The following is a 20,798-nucleotide window of genomic DNA, read 5'->3' on the forward strand; positions in this document are numbered from 1 at the left end:
GCCCTCCCTTCCCCCACCCGCCACCCCGCCCCACGTTTCTCCATGGACCCTTTGGAAATCGGCATGCTCCAGGTTAGGGAGCAGGACGGCCCGCTCCTGGTCTGTGTCCTGCGCCCCATTTCCCTCCCCCTGCACCCTGCTTCTCATTTTTCCTACCTAGGCCCTCCCCCTCAGACTCTGCCTTTTCGCCCTCCTCCAACTCTCCGGTTTTCTTCGGAACCGCAGACTCCCTCGGCCTCCCTTTTGGGGTAGGGGTGCAGGAGTCCGAGGTGACAACCAGGTCAGAGGGCTGAGGCGAGGCTGTGAACGAGTAAGCCTTTTCCCAGACAGTCCCAAGTGAAAGAGTTTCACCTGAGCGGTGCTACTTGGGCTGGTGGTTCTGTAAATGAGTAGATCTCCTCCTGAGCACCTTTCCAACCATCCAAGACCCTCCCTGCATCACAGGCCATCTTTACTGTCTAGGACTGGTCCGAACTGGGAAACCTGCTCCCACTTCATGGTCTGACTTCTGCTGCAGGCACACCAACACGCCACCTTCTTAACAGGGGTCTCTGGGTGGGCTTTGGAGTAATAACGGACCCCTTGAGGTTGCAGGCAAAATGCTGAATGTCTGTTTGCTTTTTCAGGAGAGAGGGTCGCTGCCTTCCCTATAGTGGCACAGAGGCTCTGGCAGCGCCACCATTTATGACTGTATGGCTTTGAGCAAGTTACACAGTGTTCCGGGGGAGCCTCTGCTCCTCATCTATAAAATGGTGAATGCAATAATATTTGCCTCCTAGGCATACTAAGAGCAATGTTACCCCTAGACTTGGGCAACAGGAGCCTCAGCCCTGGATTCCTGGTTTCAAAGGCCCTCATTCTGGCCCTCCTCTGGCCATGCCCCTTCTCACTGGAGAATGAGTCCATGGGACCAAGGGGGCAGGGCAGACAGGGACATGCACCTCCTCCCCTTCCAGACCGTACTCTGGGTATCAGGAACTCTGGAATTCCCCCTATTCCCCAGATCTGTCCTTTCAAGAGCTGACCATATCGGGTGTACATTCAAGGGCTAGAGCAGTGGGCAAGGGACAGCTGTTTGCAGGTGATGGGGAACGCATGGAACTTGACATACACCCCAGGCATGCACAGGAGCCCCTCTGCCTACAGGACCAGAGAAGAGCGTGTGCCAGAGAATGGCCTGAAAGTTTCATGTTGGACATGGTTTTCCAGGTTATCATGAAGGAAAAGGAATTAAAGGCAGATGATAAAACATCAATCTTAACACTTTGCTTTCCTGATTAATATTTAGACATATGTATGATTTCCATTTGTATCTTTGCTCCAGGCCTTGCAACATCAGAAGTGGACCTAGCCGTAAAGAGGGAATGAGGTATTATTGCATGTAAAAGTGCTTCGCAGACTGCTAGGCACAGGATAAACACTCAGTCCATCTGAACTTAAAGAGGTCTGTGGGCCCTGAGGCTGAGCCTCCCGCTCTGTCTCCAGGTTCCAAGGCTTACCCTGTCCTTCCCCCAGGAGGTCCTTGCACTAGATCAGCAGGGCCAGGCACACAAACTGACCACTTTATTTTTACAGCAGGGGTCATGTTTCTCAGAGCCCTGGACTGAGGTGAGAGAGGAGGTGAGCCAAAGGGAAGGAAAGTGACCCCTGCCCAGAGCAGGGGGAGGAGAAGGACAGAGCTGCAGGGTTATCTTTAGATCCTGGTGACAGGAAAAGGTGGCCAGTGTCCTCAGTGCCCTCTCCCCACCTTCCCTGCTACCTCACTGCTACCTCACCAGTTCGTAGAGTTTGAAGGGTCCATAGGCAATCCCCATGCCTTAGGGAGGAAGAAAGAGGCTCAGAGAGGTAGAATGTGTAACCCGAGGTCACCTAGAAAGTTACTGCTAAAGTCAGGGTTAGCACCTCCCCCATTACTTGATTTCCCCAATCCACACCCCCAGCTTTCCTCTAAAGAACTCCAGGAGGGCTCCGCAGCTGGGCAGAAAGAGTGCTTGGGAAATGCATTAGCTTAAGGGCTAGAGGATTTTTACATTTATAGAGCACTTTCCTCAAAAATTCTCAAAAACCCAGCCCATCGATCTAACTCAGAGGCTCCTACTGAGGATGCCAGGGGAGAGGGTGTCAAAAGGTCAGAGCTCCTTCTCTCTTACCTTTTAAAACTATCTTTTCCAGGGCCCTCCCTGATTTAGTACCTCCTCACCCAGCTCAAGAGTCCCCAGTCACTGGATAGGGACAGGAAGAAACAGATACCACACCTTGGCTCCTGTCCCTTCTGCTGGAAGTCCCTTGGGGGAGGGCAGGGGTGGTATCTGGGGACACAGTCCCCAGCCACGGTCAGACAAGCCCGATTCCTGGTGATGGGGTAATGCACACACAGCTCTTGGGTGGCCTAGCTCAGAAATACATTGAAGAGCCAGTTTTCAAAGATGCAGAGGCGGATTGGGCCCTGTGCCACAGAGTTGTCAGAGAACTGCCCGCTCTCAGGCTGCAGGAGACAAGGCCTAGATTTAAGGGGAAGGAGATTGTTTCCTTGGGGATTCACGTAGGGTTCTTTGAAGCAGTAAGCCCAACAAAAATCCTCAGAGACCAAGCAACTGACTCAGCAGGTCTCCTCTCCCCTGCCCTCCTAGGGAGCTGAATCTGAGCTAGGAAGGAGGGTGGGTGCCTGTTTTCCAGGAGGGCCAGCCTAGAGAGGAATCAGCATGCCCTAGGGGAAGTCGGGTGGGCAGGAATGGGCCGAGCTCCAGCTGCCAGCCTCCAGAGCTGCCCTTACACTGGAAGGCATTCACCCCTGGAGCGGGATCACCTTGTACAGATGATCAGGGTGGGTACATGGAAAGTGCTTCCTCCCCTGTCAGTTCTCAGACAGCCATCGAGACCCTGTGCAGAGGAGGAAGGGCAACAGAGAGCTCCAAGGAGGTCTCCAGCGCTATTTTGAGAGGAGCTCCTCCTAAGTAACAAGAGCCTGGCAGGGAGCCTCCTCCTACTCTGGCTCCCCTATTGCCCTTGCCCGCCTGCCTCCCTCTCCCTCCTCTTCCCCCATAAACCCTCGCGCTCCTGCCGGGGCACTGCAGGTAACAGAGGGAGCTCAGCGCAGCGCTGACTCGGCTCTTGGAGCTGGAGGACAACGGGCTCTGCAGGGAGCCCGCCTCCCCCACCACACACCCACCTCACAGCTCCTCTCCAGATCAACACCAAGATGCATCTGCCCCTCTCCTTCCCCGAGCTACTCCCTGGTTGTAACCAGAGCCCCCGTCTCAGCATGGGGAAACTGCAGGCAGGAGATTCTCTCTACTTGCACTAACTTAAAGTTAAATGTGCGCAAATCCTTCTGCCACTTGGGTTGGGGTTAGGTGACGCTACCTGGACAAACTTTTGGAGGCTTCCTTCTGCTGCACCAAGGTCTGCCCTCTACCCCTCCCTACTCACCACTCCCTTCCTCCAGCTCAGAGCACCAGCTTGGCCCCAGCCAGAGTCTCAGCGTCCGCTGAAGTTTGGCAGGTGCCGAGGGGGTTAACAGGACAGCATGCACCAAACCAACCCACAGGCACGAGGCTTAGCAGTCCAGCAAGGAACACCACGCAGAGTCCACCTCACACCAGCGAGTTGGAGTAAAGATAAACTCTTTCTGAACCCTTCTCCCAAGGAGAGTGGATCGCTTCTTCTCACTCCTCTGCTGTCTAGGGGCTCTGGGCAGAGGCAGGTAGGAAGCCACATCCTCAATCCCTCCCTTCCTGTTTCTGTTTTCTGCCAGGTTCTGTCCAAACATCCTTTCAGGCTAAGGTGGGTAGGGAGCCCCAGACAGATGAGCTCATTGGAAGGAGGAGGGCAGAGGGAGGAGGGAGCTGGAATATCCTGACCAGAGGGATGCTCACCGGCCAGTCCCGAGCTGGAGAGGGTGTGCGCCCACTTCCAGGAGCAGGCATGTGCTGCCCTTGCAGTAGCTCCGAGACGGGGTGAGTCCTGGACATCTCTTTACTATAGGCCACACTGGGGTGGGGTTTGAAGCCCCCGGGCAGGGTGTCAACCACCCTACCCAGCACCCCAGAGCTATATTTCTCTCTCTGCTTCATGGGTCACCATGGCCCCCTGCCTGTCCATCAAGGGAGGACGGTGACTCGGGAGGGCTGGGAACTGGAGGCTTTGGGAAGGTTTGTCATCCATTGCAGCCTGTCTCTCGCAGGACTGCCTTGTCAGCTGAATAGCCAGATACCCTCCTGGCTGGGTCTGAAATGGGCACCTGAGACAGACTGAGCAAGCCAGAAGCACAGCATAGCACGGAGTACCTGGCAGGACTCCCCACATGCTCTGGCTTCATGCATTAGGAGCATTTAGTGTAGGAGCAGTGGGTCTTGCAAAATGAGGGAGAGGGGGGATGTGGACCAGGAGAGGAAATGTGGCAGAGACGGTGGGGGGCAGATGAGAGGAAGAGAGGAGGTCTGGGAGCAGAGGAGAGAATTCCTGAGTCGAGGGCAACTTAAAGAATTTGGAATGTGGCTCAGGCTGAAGGGGACAGGTGGGGACAGGGAGACAATTGCCCAGTAGGTGAAGCAGAGGATACACAGGCTTCTGGCAGGAAGGGAGTGGAGCCAGAAGCCAGGAGAGGAGAAGGTAGCCAGCAGATGCTGTGGCTGTTTGCACAGAGCTGTGGGGCCAAGGGCCAGGCCATGTAGGGGTGGGCAGGAGAGGCCCACCGGGAAAGCATGGCCTCTGTTCACAGTTTTGCCCTTATGTTGTTGTCCATGGTCATTTTAGGGTTGGCTCCAAGCCACCCTTCCCCCACCCCCAAGTGCTTGGTCTGTAAGAGCCCAGTTCACCGTCCTTTCTCCTGATGTCATGTGATAGCTTTGGCCTCACCAGGCCCTGAGCGTGAATTTGGCTCTGCTGTTTCCTAGCTATGCCACCTTGTTTGTACACATACTTATAACACCACAGAACTTTGTTTCCTCATTTGTAAAAATGAGAAAAGAATGCATTTGGGTGGGATGTTGCCCTGAGGATGAAGTCAGCTGATGTACATCGAATACCTAGGTCAGCACCAGGCACAGAGTAGGTACTCGGTAAATAGTGGCTCTTCTTATTGATCTAGCCAAGAGTCCCATACCTTCCTCCCTCAATGCCCTTAAAGTTCAAGATGGCCATGAAATCCACCCCTTAGCCTTTCCAGCAGGTTCAGCTCCCGTGGACAGCCTCCGGGTATAAGCGTGCTGTGGGGGAGTTGAGGGAGATGTTGACAGATTTGGCCAGGCTGGGGGCACTCAGGGAGAGGGAGGCAGGGAGGACTTGTGTCGTCCATCTACAGTCTTGACTGGAAAGACGGGAATTTCTGACCTGGCTAGTGGGCCTAGGAAGGCAAGTTAGACTTGGCCTCATCTTTGGAAAGAAGCTCCCCAAGGTCACCTGGCTTCAAATTTCCCACCCTCTCCCAGCGTATTTCTCACTGTACATAGAGGTTTGCCCACACCCCCCACATCCCCACCACGGATAAATCAGATACAGAAGAACCAGGTAAAGTGGTACAGGGGTATAGAGGGGGCCTGGGGAAAACCGCAACTGAGTAAGAAAGCAGAGGGCCAGACACGTGTGCATGTTTGCCGGTGTATGTGTTATACTTATCTTCAGGCAAGCAAGACTTCTATCCCACTTCTATCATTTGAGTCCTAAAATGAGGACTGCAGAGGGCCATTATCAGTAAACTTAAAGGCTATCTAAAAGTATGACCTGATATATGAATCTTCCCAACAACACCCCCAAGTTATGCTTACATACCTTCCGGGATGGGGATCTCATTACCTCCAAAACTCAACCCCCTGCACAGCTCTGATTTACATTGGATCAGTATCTGTCTCTCCCTGCCAGTCCTAATGTCTTGCCTTGGGACAGAATGGGACAAGTCTAATCCCTGTCCCTGAGGCTACAGCCTGGGCCACTCTATCGGTCAATAGCTATGATGCACACTTCCCTTCCTGGCTGAACACACCCTCCTCTTCTGCCTATTTGCCCACAGGAAGAACTGTCAATCTGTTAGGGCAAACTGTTCCTAGTCCCTTTGCCACCTGTTTACTGGGAATCCCACTTGAGAAGCAGAGGCAACTGTGGTTGGGATAGAGGTGACTTTGCCAGGGCCATAGGGGAAAACCCCTCCCATGGAATCCCAAGTAGCCAGGCTGAGTGCCTGGCACCCACTTGCCCCTCCTTCCCCAGCACCTCCTAGACCTCGAGGTCATTATTGCCAGAGAAAAGAAAAAGTTGCCAAATCAGGCCACCAACTGCCCCAACCCAACTCGTCTATTCCCATCACCTCTTCCCTAGGGCCTTGCTCCCTTTTCTCCTAGGCTAGGCTCCACTAACCGCCCCCCACCACATCCGTGTGCCATGTCAGGATGCCAGGATGTGGTTCTCAGCGGGGCTTCCTTCCCCAGGCCCTCCGGAGCCCTCATCCACTGGGTTGCTGGAGCCTGTCCTAAGAAGTAGCTGGCACTCTGGACATCAGCCTGGTAGCAGGCAGCCAGGAATGACTGAAATATGGTGGGTTTCGGCGTGAGATTCTGTAGGAAGAGTGGGGGGCAGCAGTGCTACTAGGGCTCTCTGAGAAGGGTTCCTGCAGAGCCCTTCCTGCGCAGACCTTCTGAGCCCCCAAAAAGCCAATGAAGAAGGCCAGGAGACCTAGTGGGGGCCTGCCCTCCTGTCCTGTGTCCAGTTGCCCAGCCTGCACCCCACCAGACACTACCCCAGGCTCCTGTCACCTGAAGATGTTTTGATACTACCTTCCACCCTTGCAAGATGGAAGGGAGATAGGTAACCTAAGAAGGGCCCCTATGCAAACTGACATGAGGCACGTCATGCTGATGGGGGATGGGAACGGGACTCCGGGAACTAGTGCCAAAGGACATGAGCCTATTTGCCCAGGGACATCAGGTCTGCCTAGGGAAGGCATTTACTGGGGGAAGAGAGACTTGGGTTCTATCCCAGGCTCACTCATTAGCCAACTGTATGACTGGGCAAATCATGTTCCCTCTCTGAACCTCAGCTTTGAAAACTGGGCCCTTAAGGAAGCATGAGTGCCTCTTCTGCACCAACTCAGGCCAAGCTGGGGAGAGCAGGGGAGGGGCCTGGGCTGGTGTGTGCTGTTGTGTCAAGCACTAGGTGCAGCACCTGTGGACTGCAGGAAGCACAGTGGACTCGGAACCCAGTGCCAGACTCTGTCTGTGCTTGACTCATCATGTCGCCTTAAGCATGTCACTTCCCTGTTCTGGTCCTCAGTTTCCCCTTTAGAATAATGAGGAGCCTTGACAGGTATTCCTGGGGGCCCTCCCATCTCTGCTGTTGCAAAGGTCTACTCTGTCACCCCTACTCCTTTTGACCCAGATTCCTATTCCCTAGCAACCGTCCATGGGCAGGCCGATGGCTATCCCACTGGGATATCCCACGCATGGGGTGTCCAGTGGGAACTGGGAGGCTCTTGGATGGGTATCTCTATCCCAATTGAGGGGCACAGGACACCAATCATTTTGAGCACCAGGGTAGGAGCTATCCCTTCCCCCACCAAGGCAGCTCATTCTGCAATCGAAATTAATCCACCCTGCCCCAGGCAGGCCGGGCCAAAGAACCCAAATTTGGCCGGGCACGGTGGCTCAAGCCTGTAATCCCAGCACTTTGGGAGGCCGAGACGGGCGGATCACGAGGTCAGGAGATCGAGACCAGCCTGGCTAACACGGTGAAACCCCGTCTCTACTAAAAATACAAAAAACTAGCCAAAAAAAAAAACCCAAATTTAGGTAAGTGTATGAATAAGCAAAACCTCAAGAAATTTTAAGTAGCTAAAAAACAATTGTTCTAAAATAAATCGCGACTCGGCCCCCTCCCTTCGGCACAGGGGAAAAATCTAACACTCAGACTAAAAAAAAAAAAAAAAAAAAAAGAACCCAAATTTAGGGGAGCTGCCTGAACCAAATCCAGCCTTCCCAGAAACCAGACTCAGTTTGTGACTTCCAAGGCCCTCTTCCCCAGGGCCTTGCTCCCTTTTCTTTGCCCATAGGAAGAACTCTCAATCTGTTGGGGCAAACTGTTCCTAGTCCCTTTGCCACCTGGTCCCCAAAACCAAGTGTTTGGGAGAAAAGCCCGGTGAGGAAGATGCTGCTGGCCTGGCTGAATATCAGGGTCCTGTGTCCATCCTGGAAGGAACCAACCAGAATCCCTGGTGCCCTCTGCAGCTCAGTCCATGTCCCTTGCCCAAATGTTCCTATCTGTTAAGTAGAGAAGCACCCTCCCCGCCAACACCCCATTCGTGGAAGGACTCAGGCTCCAGGGATAGACATTCTTTTAAACCAAGGGAACTTGGGTGCTGTTGAATACCAGCCACCTTTGTTTAACGCTGCCACCTCCGGTCTGACTTCTCTCCCAAATGGCAGCTGTCATCCTTTAAACCATTAGAACTACCAATATCAAGGTCCTCTTGGCGTATTCCTAACTACTAACCACTGGTGAGGGTCTCTGAATCACCAGGGAGCAGACAGGAATGAGACAGAAACCAAGAGAAAAGTAGGAACCAACTACCTAAGTATGTCTTTGCCATTCAGCGAGTTGAGGTTTTTCTTGCTGAAAAGGGTTAGCCAGCCTGTCTCTCTTTGCAGTGGCCCTTAATTAGGAGGAAGAGACAGATGGGGGCGGGGAGGCAGGGGGAGGTTCTGAGAGAGCAGGAGAGGCTAGAGCGGTTGAGAAACTAGCAGAGTGTGGTGGTGGGAACATGCAGCCAGAAGTGGGGCTCGAACCTCAGGGTAGGAAGAGGAAGGTAAGCCTGGTAAGCCTCCTAGGAGACAGAGAGAGAGAGGTGCAAGGGAGGGAAGGAGAGATGAAAAGAGACAGAAGAATGGAGAGCAAGGGAGGGGAAAAAAGGCCTGTCTTGGACAGTGGAGCCCCTAGCCAGGAGGTCGCCTTTGGTCCTAAACTTCTTAGGGCTGCTTTGGCACATGTAAATAGGATCCAGCAGTATGTAGATGGGACATGAGCCACCTGAACCTTCCCACAGCCACCCTTCTCCATGAATTGCATGAGGGCAGACTCTGACCAGCTGTCATCTATTCTTCCTGAGTCCAGAGGAGGCAAAAGAAATGTCTAATCCAACACCTTTGGGGAACAGAGCAGGAAGGATGGCCTGTCTGCCCGTGCAAAGAACAGGCAACATCCGCATGACAGTCAGCCTTGGGAGCTTCCAGGGTTGTCTTCATCCCCAAAATGATCGAGAGCCCTCCAAGAAGTAGGTGTTCAGTCACCCTGTCTCGGGGTGGGCAGAGTCCCCAGGGGGCTGGGGAAGGCAAAGGGATGAAACATCTGTGGGGGGACAAGTGTGGGTTAGACAACATTCCCCTTGTGAGGCAGGGGCGTTGAGGCCCTCAGATCCTGGAGATCTGGCAGCACCAATGGGATTACCAGGCAAGGAGCACCTAGGGTTCCAGTTAAGATCCTGGCAAAGCTTCGGCCTACCCTGCTCTGAACCCCTGAATAAAGCCACACTCGAGGGATTTTCAGGGGAGACAGTTTATTGTCGCCAGTAGACCCAAACAATAAGACAAATTGCAAAAGAAACTCAGTCTGCTCCCAAAAGCAGATACATCCCAGCAGTCGGGTCATAGAGGGCCATCTCAGTTTCTCTCCCCTTCCAACCACCCCTTCCAACCTCTCTATAGCACACACAACCGAGAAAGTGCATATGTAGCTGGGTTTTCCCCTCCAAGTGCACAAAGCGCAAGAACATTCCAAAATTTGCCTTTGGTGAATCAACTCAAAACACTGAGAAGTGATTACACCTCCCCACACACACACAGTGTAACTTTTGGGGTGGGTGTGGTGAGATGTTTGATATTTGTATATATAATATATCTATACCTATATAGAGAGACTATGTACAGTGCATCAGCAAGCTTCAATAAAGGAAGACGCCAGCAAGAGGCACAGCAAGAGACACAGGCTGTCCATCCTTAAGACATAAGTAGGAAGGAAGATTTCTTGCTTCATCACCCGTTAACTGCACCAAGCCATTCCTATGGCCTGGGACTATCCTTTTGGACCTGCCCAGTGTTTTCAATTGTCTGTCTGCTTAACCTGACCTTGCAAATATTTACCAGCCCAACCTTCCCAAGGAGACACGCAGAGAGAAATATGGATCCGATCAGCTTTTCCTTTTTATAAACTGGAAATAACTGTGAAGAGTCCATAGCTAGGGGGCAGATAGCTATTTCCAAAGCCAGTTCCAAGGCACCTCAAGGCATTTCAGTCCTGAAAAATTGTGCTTTGTTCTTATAAGCTAAATCCCATGGGTTAGCCAGCCCGTCTCTCTTTGCAGTGGCCCTTAATTAGGAGGAAAAGACAGATTGGGGGGAGGGGGAGCAGGGGGAGGTTCTGAGAGAGCAGGAGAGGCTGGAGCAGTTGAGAAAGTCAGCAGACTGAAACCAGCAGAGCATGGTGGTGGGAACATGCAGCCAGAAGTGGGGCTCGAACCCCACGGTAGGAAGAGGAAAAACTTGTCAGCATAAGTTAGGAAACGGTAGAGAAATGGCCGCTGTGGAAACATCTCACTGGTTTTCCACCTCTACTTACAGAAGCCCCATTTTGCTCCCAACCTCACCATCCTGGGGGAGGCAGCTCTATGAGTCCTCTGGAGGAGATTTTAAGAGGCTCCAGAAGAAAATGCATATGCGGGCTGAGCACCTGGGACAGAGATAGCTCCTGACCCAGCCCCATCTGCCGGGGCCCTGAGGCCCATGAAGACACATTGCTTTTCCTGGGCCCCAACTGGTCAGGGCAGAGGGAAAAAAGACTCCAGAAATCTTAGGCTTCTTGATGGAGAGTTAGAACTTCTTAGAATACACTAGGAAAGCCCACAAATAATTCCCCTAAATGTTATGGATCCTGGAAAAAGATAAGTTCCCAACATCAGCACAGATCCTCACTCATCCTGGGAGAGAAGGACACTTTAAAAGTGACCAAAAAAATGAAATCTGCAAGCTGCAGAAATGTATACAACCTCTCTTGGTCTCAGCTGGCATGAGGTGCCCACCACCCACCTCTCTGCCCCCAGCTGGCTGGCTCGAGTATGGGCAGTGTCCATCTGCTGCAGGCATCCTGGTGGCTTAGCCCACCCACATTGGCAGTGTGTTGATTGGCAGTTAGGTACTGAGCTGATGAGTTTAGCATTTCCAGATGGGCTTGACTCACTCACCTCACCCAGGTGTTACCAGGCTGGTTGCCCATCCCCCACTCTGTGCCCACTCTGCCTGGCCTCTGCACCCTTGACCCTGTTGTATCGCCCCTCTTCCATGCTGTATCTCCCTTCCCAGGGCCCAGATTCTAGAATCTCTTCATCTTCCCCAATTGTAGCCTTGGAAGCAGTGTCTTGCAGAGGTGGAATTAGATGCACCAAAAAGTTAATCTTGGTCCCTACAGTGCCAACCTGGTAGCCCCCAATGCTTATGGCTTTGTGTATATCCCCAGTGCCCGGCACAGTGCCTGGCATGTAATAGATGCTCAATAAATGGTTGCTGAATTGAAGCGAATTAAGCTGAATCTCCCAGATGATATTGCTCTCTCCCCAAATTGGCCATCTGATGGGCAGAGGCAGGGACTGGTCCCTGAGACTGTCACAGTCCTGTCTCCACCCCCTTTCCTAGACTTATTCCCTACCCTGGGCATCTGACTCCCTGAGCAGGGGTGGGGCTGAGCTCCTGGAAAGGCTGGGAAGTTCTGGGGCAGGGAATGGGGCATTTGCCAGCAGCTGCGCCCTTCATGCTCGAGCCCTCCCTCCCTGCTTCCCTCCACTCCTCCTCAGTCCTGGCCAGAGGGGCTGGGCTCCTGGGAGAGGGGCAGGGCTAGAGGAGCCCACCCCTCCACCTCGCCCCGTCATGGACCAGGCCCCAGAGGCCCCTCCCACCTGGAAAACAATGGCTCTGTTGATTCAAACTGGAGACTGAGGAGCCAGAGAAGAGGGCAGGACCCTCAGTTTCTGTCAGTTGGAACCTCAGTTTCCCCATTTGTAAGTGAGTGACTTGGCTAGTTGATCTCAGGATCTTCCAAGGTCGTGTTCTCAGAGTCAGTGTTTCTGTCTCTTGCTCCTTCTCTCAGGCCTAACCAATTTCTATTGAATGTGAGTGTAATGGCAGTGATGGTTGGCTCCCTCTGTTTTTTTTTTTTTGGGACGGAGTCTCTCTATGTCGCCCAAGCTGGAGTGCAGTGGTGTAATCTCAGTTCACTGCAACCTCCGCTTCCCAGGCTCAAGCGATTCTCCTGCCTCAGCCTCCCAAGTAGCTGGGATTACAGGCACACGCCACCATGCCCAGCTAATTTTTGTGTTTTTAATAGAGATGGGGTTTTGCCATGTTGGCCAGGCTGGTCTTGAACTCCTGACCTCAGGTGATCCACTCGCCTCGGCCTCCCAAAGTGCTGGGATTACAGGCGTGAGCCACCGTGCCTGGCCTACAATTGCCATTTTTGTCCCTATGAAGGGAGTTGTTGGGAGAGGAGCGAGTAGCGTGGCCACAGATGGGACAGGGCTGCCATTGGGGACTCAGGTTCCAAGGCCTGCCCTCATGCTGGCCTCAGACTTTCCCTTCCCTCTCTGCAGCTAAAAGCCAGGTGGAAATCCCACCGAGGGCAACTGGGAGAGTTCTCACTGACGCCCCAAAGAAAGCTGGCCCACCCCGCGCATGGCCTCCTCATTTCCCAGCCTTGGCTGCCCCTGCCCAGGCGAGGGTGGTTACCCCAGGGAGAAGTCAGAGCCTGCAGCAACCTGCGTTCACCATGGGGCCCACCCATCAGCCCCTCAGCTGACTTTGAAACTGGCCTCTGTTGGTGGGTGCCCTCTGTGGAACCTGATCCCCTACCTGGAGCTGCCCTTCCAGTCTGGCTTCATCCACAGTCCCAAGGGATTAGGAACCAACGGGAGCCCCAAGGAGGCCACTAGCAATGGAAACGAGGGCCAGATACGGCCTCCCGGGCCAGGGCACATGTCCAGCTTTGCCTGCAGCCCTGGCTTTCCTTCAGTGCCCTGGAATGCACAGTCATCCCTTTAACATGCCCCTCCAAGCTTCAGGAACTCATCGTCACCTCCAGCCTGACGGCTGCTCTGGGCTGGGAGCAGGGGAGGAGCACAGCCATGCCAGGCCAAGCCCTCCTGAGGGAGCTCTGTCAGCACAGGGAAGCCCTCCCTCCCAGCCAGGTCCTCTCTGAAGCCACTGCCAGGCCAAGCACTGGGCAGGTGGACGGCGGCCTCCTCCGCCACCCCTGCCCACCCACTCCCTTCTCTCTGGGGACCCTCACACGTACCTCCTGCCTCCCCCAGGGACTGGCAGGTGGGAGCCCTTTCTCTCCTCTCCCCAGGGCCCACATGTCCCAGAGCATGGCAGGTTTCTCAGATGGAAGACAGTGGGTCACTCTTGGTGCAGGGCGGGAGATACGAAGTGGAGGGTTCAGGAGGCCCCAGGTGGGCCCTGGGGTCCTAGGTCACGGGAAGCACACCAAGAGCGGGCAGGCAGGGTCACTGTACAGGGCAGAGAGGGGAGGAGACGGGACACAGGAGGCTGCAGGGCCGGCCACCCACTACTTGGCGCCATCATCTGGGTTGCCCTCGCCGTCCGTCTTGCCCTCCTCCTCGGTCTTCAGGTCATCTGTGCTCAGCTTCTGCTCTTTTTTTCTCCTCACACATTTGACCACCATCAGCACCAAGATGATCACAGCCAGGAAGCCCCCGACAGAGGCACCCACAATCACGGCCACCGTGGAGTCCCGCTCAGGGGGCTCTGGAAAGGAAGGAGAGCCACTGAGCACCAGGGCTGGGAAAGGGGCCTCCCCACCACCCCACTACCCATGGCATGCGTGGAACCACCCTGACTTTACTCTCCTCCACAGACAGGACTTTAGCAAAGCCAAAAAGCAATCCAGGTGACTGACCCTGAAGTGCCCCCACCCTCAAATCCCAGGACACCCAAAGGCCCCAGAGGAGGTAGTGTGATGAAGTATTTAAGAGCACGAACTTTAAGATCAAACCAGACCCAAATTTGAGTCCTGATTGTACAACTTATGAATTGCATGACCTTAAGTAACTTATCTTCTCTAACCTCAGTTTTCTAACCTGTAAAATGGGGTTAATAATAATACCTTCCTTGAAGGTTTTCATGAGGATGAAATAATGCATAAACAGAGCTTAGCCCTACGACTGAGACATAGAGGTGCCCAATAAATGAAAGCTGCCATCATCACCGTCATTATTATTGTTGTTGTTGTCATCTGAAACAGGGTCTTGCTCTGTTGCCCAGGCTGGAGTGCAGTGGTGCAATCATGATTCGCTGCAGCCTCGACCTGCTGGGCTCAGGTGATCCTCTCACCTCAGCCCCCCAAGTAGCTGGGAGTATAGGTGCCAGCCACCATGCCCAGCTAATTTTTGCATTTTCTGTAGAGATGGAGTTTTGCCATGTTGCCCAGGCTGGTCTCGAGCTCCTGAGCTCAAGCTATCTGCCTGCCTCAGCCTCCCAAAGTGCTGTGATTACAAGTGTGAGCCATCGCGCCCAGCCCCATCATTAAGACCGGGATTATAGTCTATATCATTACCAGGACTCTCTGGGACATGTTCCCAGGTTCTTGAGGACTAGAGGGAAGAAAATGGATTCCTTCTATGCAGCACAAATGGTTGCTCCCACCCTCAGGAAGGCATGGCCTCCCCAAAGTGCCCTGAGCGAGTGCTGCAGAGAGTAGGTGGGTGGGAAAGGTCAGGGCCCCGCAGCTGGCACCCCAGCCTTCACCTTCCATGATGACTTGCAGATGGATCTTGCCATGGCCCCGGTGGCGGTCGGGGGGGTTCATGATGTAGCAGTTGTAAATCCCCTCGTCCTCAGGCTGCACGTTTCTCAGCATCACGGACACATCGTACTTGCTGGGGTTCCCCGAGAACTCCACGCGGTCTTGAAACCGCTCCAGCTTCAGGTTAATGATCTTCATGCGGAACTGGAGGAACTGGGGATGGAGCGAGGGACAGGATGGGCAGCTGGGCGGCTGAATGAGCAAGCAACTACAAGGACAGCGAGGATGCCCCCTCTTCTTATCTACCCTTTTCCTGGGGAAGAGAGGCAGTTACCTCTAGGAGGCACCAGGGTGCGCAGCACACCTTGTGTCAAAGCCTCCAGGGCACGCAGCCCACCCAGGGTCCTCTGGGGCCTAGTCCAGCGCGGGGGCCGATGGTGGGACGGGGCCTTCATGCTGTGGGGCTCCTGCCTCCTCCCCCACTCCCGCCTTCAGCCCAGGACTCACCATCTCCTCGGAGCAGTTGTTGCACCCCTGGTAAGTCCAGTTCAGGGAGAACTGTTTGTGGTTCACTGTGTAGCAGGAGTTGAAGGTGCAGGGCAGGCGGGCATCAGAGCCATTGAGGACATTGAGGGTGGCAGGTACTGTGACCTCCATGCTCCGTCCTGGTGGCACTGCAGACGAAGCCACAAGTTGGTGAGGAGTCTGGCTGAAAGGGCTGGGGAGGGGCAAGCCCTCTGTGCCTGAGGGTGTTGGGGGATGAGGCAGAGCAGAGCAACCGGCAGGGGACTGGGCAGGGGACTGGGTCCTTAACAGTGCCAGTTAGTCAGGAGGTGGGAGTTATTGTTACTTGCAACAGGGTCTCTGTTGCCCAAGCTGGAGTGCAGTGGCGCAATCATGATTCACGCAGCCTCAACCTGCTGGGCTCAGGTGATCCTCTCACCTCAGCCTCCCAAGTAGCTGGGAGTACAGGTGCAAGCCGCATGGAATTGGGCTTCGTTCTTCCTGGCAGGGGCCCACTCAGCCTCCCCAGTCCATACTCGTGGAGTGGGCAGGCACATATGGGGCACCAGATATGGTCTTTGAGGCAAAGTGGGGTGGCAGAGCAGGTAGGGGAGGAGAGAGACCAAATCATCACGTCACCTATCTGTCAAGCCAGGGGCAGCCAAATGGCCCCAAGCCTTTTCTAGAACCACTGTTAGGCAACCCCCGCCCCCACCACACTTGCCCCACTTCTGTCATATGCTAGCAGAAGACCACAGACAAGGGGCTTCACTATGCTTGCCTCAGTTTCCCCCTTATTCTCACCACTTCGAACCATCTTTGTTGGGCCAAAGCCCTTCCAGCTGAAACTGAGGGCTCCCCTGCAGTTCTGTTCTCAGGGCAGCAGCCTGAGAACAGCTGGAGATTTGGAAGACCTCACTCTCCATATCCCAGGGACAGAGCAAAGCTGTGTCCCAGCACAGCCCAGCCCCCTACTTTCCTCAGGCTTGTGACAGACAAGAAAGAGGGCAGACAAGCTGTGGGAGGGAAGAGGTGCCCCAGAAGGTGAGGCACCATTCCAAGGACCAGCTGATGGGTCTACAGGGACAGGAGTCCCTCTTGGAGATGTCAGACCTGGAGACACCATGGCAAGGAGCTGCTACAGGAGGGCAGGGTGGGAGCTGCTGGTTCTGTGGAGGAGCCCTATTGGGAACACTAGATGTAGGCCAGGAGACCTTGGTGCTGGGACTGAGAAAGGCCTGTCCCACTCTGACATTCTAAGCAGGACAGAGCCTATAGGGAGGTGAGCGAGGGGCCTGGGGCAAGACACTTAAGGGGCATCCACTCTCTGGTCATGGAACGACCTCCTTAAATGTCACGCCCTAGGCACCTCACTGGACTCACCTGAGCCCTAGCCTTCATTCCAAGATGCTCTGCCCGTATCCTCAAGAACCTTATCTCAGAAGATTCCCTTTCTTTACGGAGGATAAACAGCAGTGTTCAGCGTCATTCATGCACTCATTTACCAAATATTTATAAATCACCTACTGTGTGCCAGGCACTTAGTCTAGGCCCTGAGGGTTACTGCTGTGAACAGGACAGGCAGAGTCACTGCATCATGAAGCTTATATTCTGGGAAGAAGGGTAGACAAGGAAAAAAATCATGGAGTTGTAGGTTAGAGACACACGGCAAGGTAGAGGGGCATTGTCTGATGTTGGGTGGGCAGGGAAGCCTGCTGTGAGGGGGACACGCAGGCAGTGCCCGCCTGAAGTGAGGGAGTGAGCCCGTTGAAGTTTTGAGGGAGTCGAGTTCCCAGGCAGGGGTACTCCCAGGGGCCAAGTCCCAGTGACTGGAAGGAGCTTCGTGTGCCTGAGGCAGAGGGAGCAGAGTGACCAAGGGGGCGCATGGTGAGACCTGAGATCCGAGAGTAAGGCAGGGACCAGCTCACAAAGGCTTTGTGGGCCAGCATGCGGAATTAGGAGTTTCCTCTTTGGAGTGTGATAGGAGGTCCCTGCAGGGTTGGGGAGTGCTGGGAGGCTGTCCAGGCGAGCCCAATAGTGACTGATGTGGGAATAGCATAGACAAGGGGATGCGACTAGACTTGGGTTCAATCCCAGCTCCAGCATCAGAAGCTGGGAGAGTGGGGGCTGCTCCTTTGTAAAATGCAGCTGGTGACGCGTATCCCCCAGGGTTGTTTCCATAATGAAAATAAGCAGTAAGTATTCAGCAAATGGTAGCTGCTATTATCCTCAATTCTCCCCAAGTTCTGCCTTGCAAACAGGAAGGGCTTCTAGGGGAGCATCTGGCCTGGCCTGAGGGCACCTTGGAGACTGTCCCCTCCAGCCAGTCCTTAGGAATTGGCAAACAGCCCAGGCCTGCAGGGCTCCTATTTTTCAAACTTTTTTTTTTTTTTTCCTGCACAAAGCTGCAGAAGCAGCTGCCCTGCAGCCTGCAGGGACATCAACGTGTGCCTGGAGCACCCTTCTGCCGGCCCCGCCCCTGGCCCCAGTGATCAGGGCAAGTGGTAGGACTTAAGAACCAGAGATTCTCTGAACTGGAAGCAGCCCTGGATGGAGGGGTAGGCATGGGGACCTCATCTGTTCTCCAAGCTGGGAGACAGGCGTCACCATCTGCGTTTTCTAGAGGAGGAGCCCAGGGCTGAGGATTCCAGGTGTGAGTTTAAGTGCTCATTAGGGGAGTACGGCCTGGGGAGGATGAGTGGGCCCCTGCCAGGAAGAACAACGCCCAATTCCATCTCCTGCACTTTCATCACCATTCTGAAAGCGTCTGGCACCGCACCAGCCAGGGAGGAGGTGTGCAGAAAATGCCAACAGCATCGCTATCTGCAGAGTCACAGAGCTCTGAGGGAAGGCATTGATAGTGCTTGTCCTGAGCTTACCTCCCACCCGGGAATGTGCTGCCCCTCTAGCTCTTCCCTTGGGAGGTCGATTATCTTCCCAGGGGCTCTTCAGGCCAAAAAGTCTGCGTTCTGTGAAGCCCGGCTGACCCTGCGCGGGCCTCCGCCCGCCCCCTCCACCAAGCCCAAGGCAGTGCTCCAGATTAGAACTTGAACTCCACCATCTCGAAGGAGCTAGCACCCTGCCGTGGAGGAGGGCAGGGTAGAGAGGAGTGCGGGGGCGCCTTTTCTGGCCCGCAGGACTGGGGCAGCCAGAGAGGTGCAATGCAGGGCTCCCCCTCCCCACCCTGCAGCGCGGCACTGCAGAAGGTACCGGGCGGAACACGCGTGCCCTCTAGTGGTCACAGAGGTGAAACGTCAAGTTCCATCCGGCGAGGGAGCGTGGGATCCGGAGCCAGAGTTGGAGCTGAGATCAGAAACCGTAGATCTAGCCCCACTGTTTTATCGATGAGGAAGGAGAGGCCATGAGAGCCACACGCAGAGAATAGGGACAAGCTGAGGCCAGAATCATGGTTCCTAGCCCCTTATCTAAGATCCCCACGTGAGCCTGTGACCTTACCAGAATCCCAGCAGCTTTAGGGTGCTGGGCCTCAGACCTTCCGCCAGTCCGGGCCCTCATTAAAGAGGAGGGGGCCATGGCTCAATAAGATCACAGCTGTGAGCAAAACTCTGGTCTCTTGATTAACTCTCCTGCTTCGGGAAAGCACCCGAATGCATGGCCAAGGCCACAGAAAGGACTTCACAGCCACAAACCCTTACAAAATGCTTACAACGAGCCGGGCACTGTCTACTCTACACATATCACCTCATTTAATACTAACAAAACCCTGTTATCACTCCCACATTCCGGATGAGGAAGATGCAGCATAAAGAAGTTAAGAGACGAACCCAAGTTCACGGCTAGTGAGAGGTGAAGCTAGAATCTGAAGCTAGCCTGCCTGGCTCCAGGCAGCGTTGAGGCAGTGAAGCTGAGTGGGGAAGTGAGCCCCATCCCAAGGCATCTGGGGTACCAGATCTCTTGCCGACTATATGGCAGGTCCAACTTCAGGCAGGCCGGCCAGCAGGGAATGGTTGCATTTAAAGGAACCTCCATACAAGGGAGGCACGCAGTCTTCCTGGTTGTCCCATTTGAGACCAGGTCTGGGGCCTGTGTCTCCTGATTTTCAACTCAAGAGGGGAAATGATCATCAACGGGCTGTGACTTCTGATCTTAGATCCAAAACGTCAGCAGTGGCGGGCCCCCTGCTGTCTCCAAGGCACATCTGGGCCCTCAGGCACCGTGTCATCCACTGTTCTAACTAGCCCATCTTGCAGAGACTATGAAAATTTGCTCATCTGCCAAATGCTATCTCTTGCAGAGACTCGAAGTTAATCTCTTCACTCCTCTTTCCACCCTACAGCAAACTATGAGGTAATTATTTCCTTCTTTTTTTTTTTTTTTTTTTTTTAGTATCTAAACAGATGAACTGTCTCCCAGGGCAGCTCCTGCCTCCCAGGTGAGTGTGGCTTCCAGCCCGTATCTCCGCACCTGCACTGCCGTACCATCCAGACCCTTCCTGCTCCAGGGCCTCCCCAACCCCGGCCGCTCTAGCCCATCCTCGTGCAGCCAGGAGCAACCCACCCTCATCACTCCTCACCTCCAAACCTCCAACAGCTACCCACTGCTTTCAGCATCGAGTCCAGGCTCCTGGGCACGGCTTCCAAGCCCTTTGCCATCTGAGGCCAACTTATACCCTAGCCTCATCTCCTGCCAGCCCCCATCCCCCCAGGTCTCCTTCACTCCAGTGACCCCAGTTCTGATTTTTTCTGAAAACACCACCTTGCTTCCCTTCTCCATGCCTTTGCACATATTTTTGCTTCAGGTTGGGAAGTTCATTTGCCCTCCTGTCCCTGGGGCCCTCCTACTTATTCTTCAGGTCCCAGCTCACAGCACATTAGCCTCAGTGACTGTTTCCCCAGTGTTCTTGTCCTCACCCAAGCCCTGTTCCTATCTCTTCCACATGACTTGGGGGCAGAATGGCAGGATAGTTAACCTCCCAGTGCCTCAGTTTCCTCATCTGTAATATAGGGGACAATAAGCCCAACTTCGTAGGGCTGTCGTAAGGATTAAGTGACTTACTGTCTGTATGAAGTTCAGCACAGTGCCTAGCACATGGCCTGGACAAAAGTTAGCTGCGACTCTGATGATCACTATTGCTATTATTGTTACCATACATACAATGTTGTCTTATTATTATTTGTTTATGGGCCTGTTTCCCTCAAGAGGCTCCGGGGAACTGATTCTTATTCATCTTGGTATCCCTGGCACCCAGGACAGTGGGTGGCACAGACTGGGGCTCAATAAAGTCGACTAAAGGAAGAAGAGACAGCTTTCTCTCCATGTCTGGGTCCCTGCCACCACAAGCAGCAGATATGTGCAGTGGGCCAGAGTGAGGACCAGACTTCACTTTCTTTCTCTTTCTTTCTTTCTTTCTTTCTTTCTTTCTTTAAGAGACAGGGTTAGGCTCTGTTGCGCATGCTGGAGTGCAGTGGCGTGATCACGGCTCACTGCAGCCTGGAACTCTTGATACTCCTACCTCAGCATCCTGGAACAGTTAGGACTACAGGCAC

General features: G+C 54.1%; 1 protein-coding gene across 1 annotated transcript in view; it reads right to left on the minus strand.

Moving 5' to 3' along the window:
- Positions 1-9,519: 9,519 nt before the first annotated feature.
- The window catches only part of SCN2B (sodium channel, voltage gated, type II beta subunit), a 13,996-nt gene continuing 2,717 nt past the window's right edge, over positions 9,520-20,798 (minus strand). Inside the window, exons 2-4 of the mRNA XM_011964856.1 lie at positions 15,295-15,461; positions 14,790-15,000; positions 9,520-13,790 (exon numbers count right to left, since the gene is read on the minus strand). Coding sequence (XP_011820246.1) covers positions 13,591-13,790; positions 14,790-15,000; positions 15,295-15,461 — 578 coding nt within the window. The 3' untranslated portion in view covers positions 9,520-13,590. The remainder of the gene's footprint in view (positions 13,791-14,789; positions 15,001-15,294; positions 15,462-20,798) is intronic.

Source organism: Mandrillus leucophaeus, unplaced genomic scaffold, assembly GCF_000951045.1.
Source record: "Mandrillus leucophaeus isolate KB7577 unplaced genomic scaffold, Mleu.le_1.0 Scaffold71, whole genome shotgun sequence".
NCBI lineage: Eukaryota > Metazoa > Chordata > Mammalia > Primates > Cercopithecidae > Mandrillus > Mandrillus leucophaeus.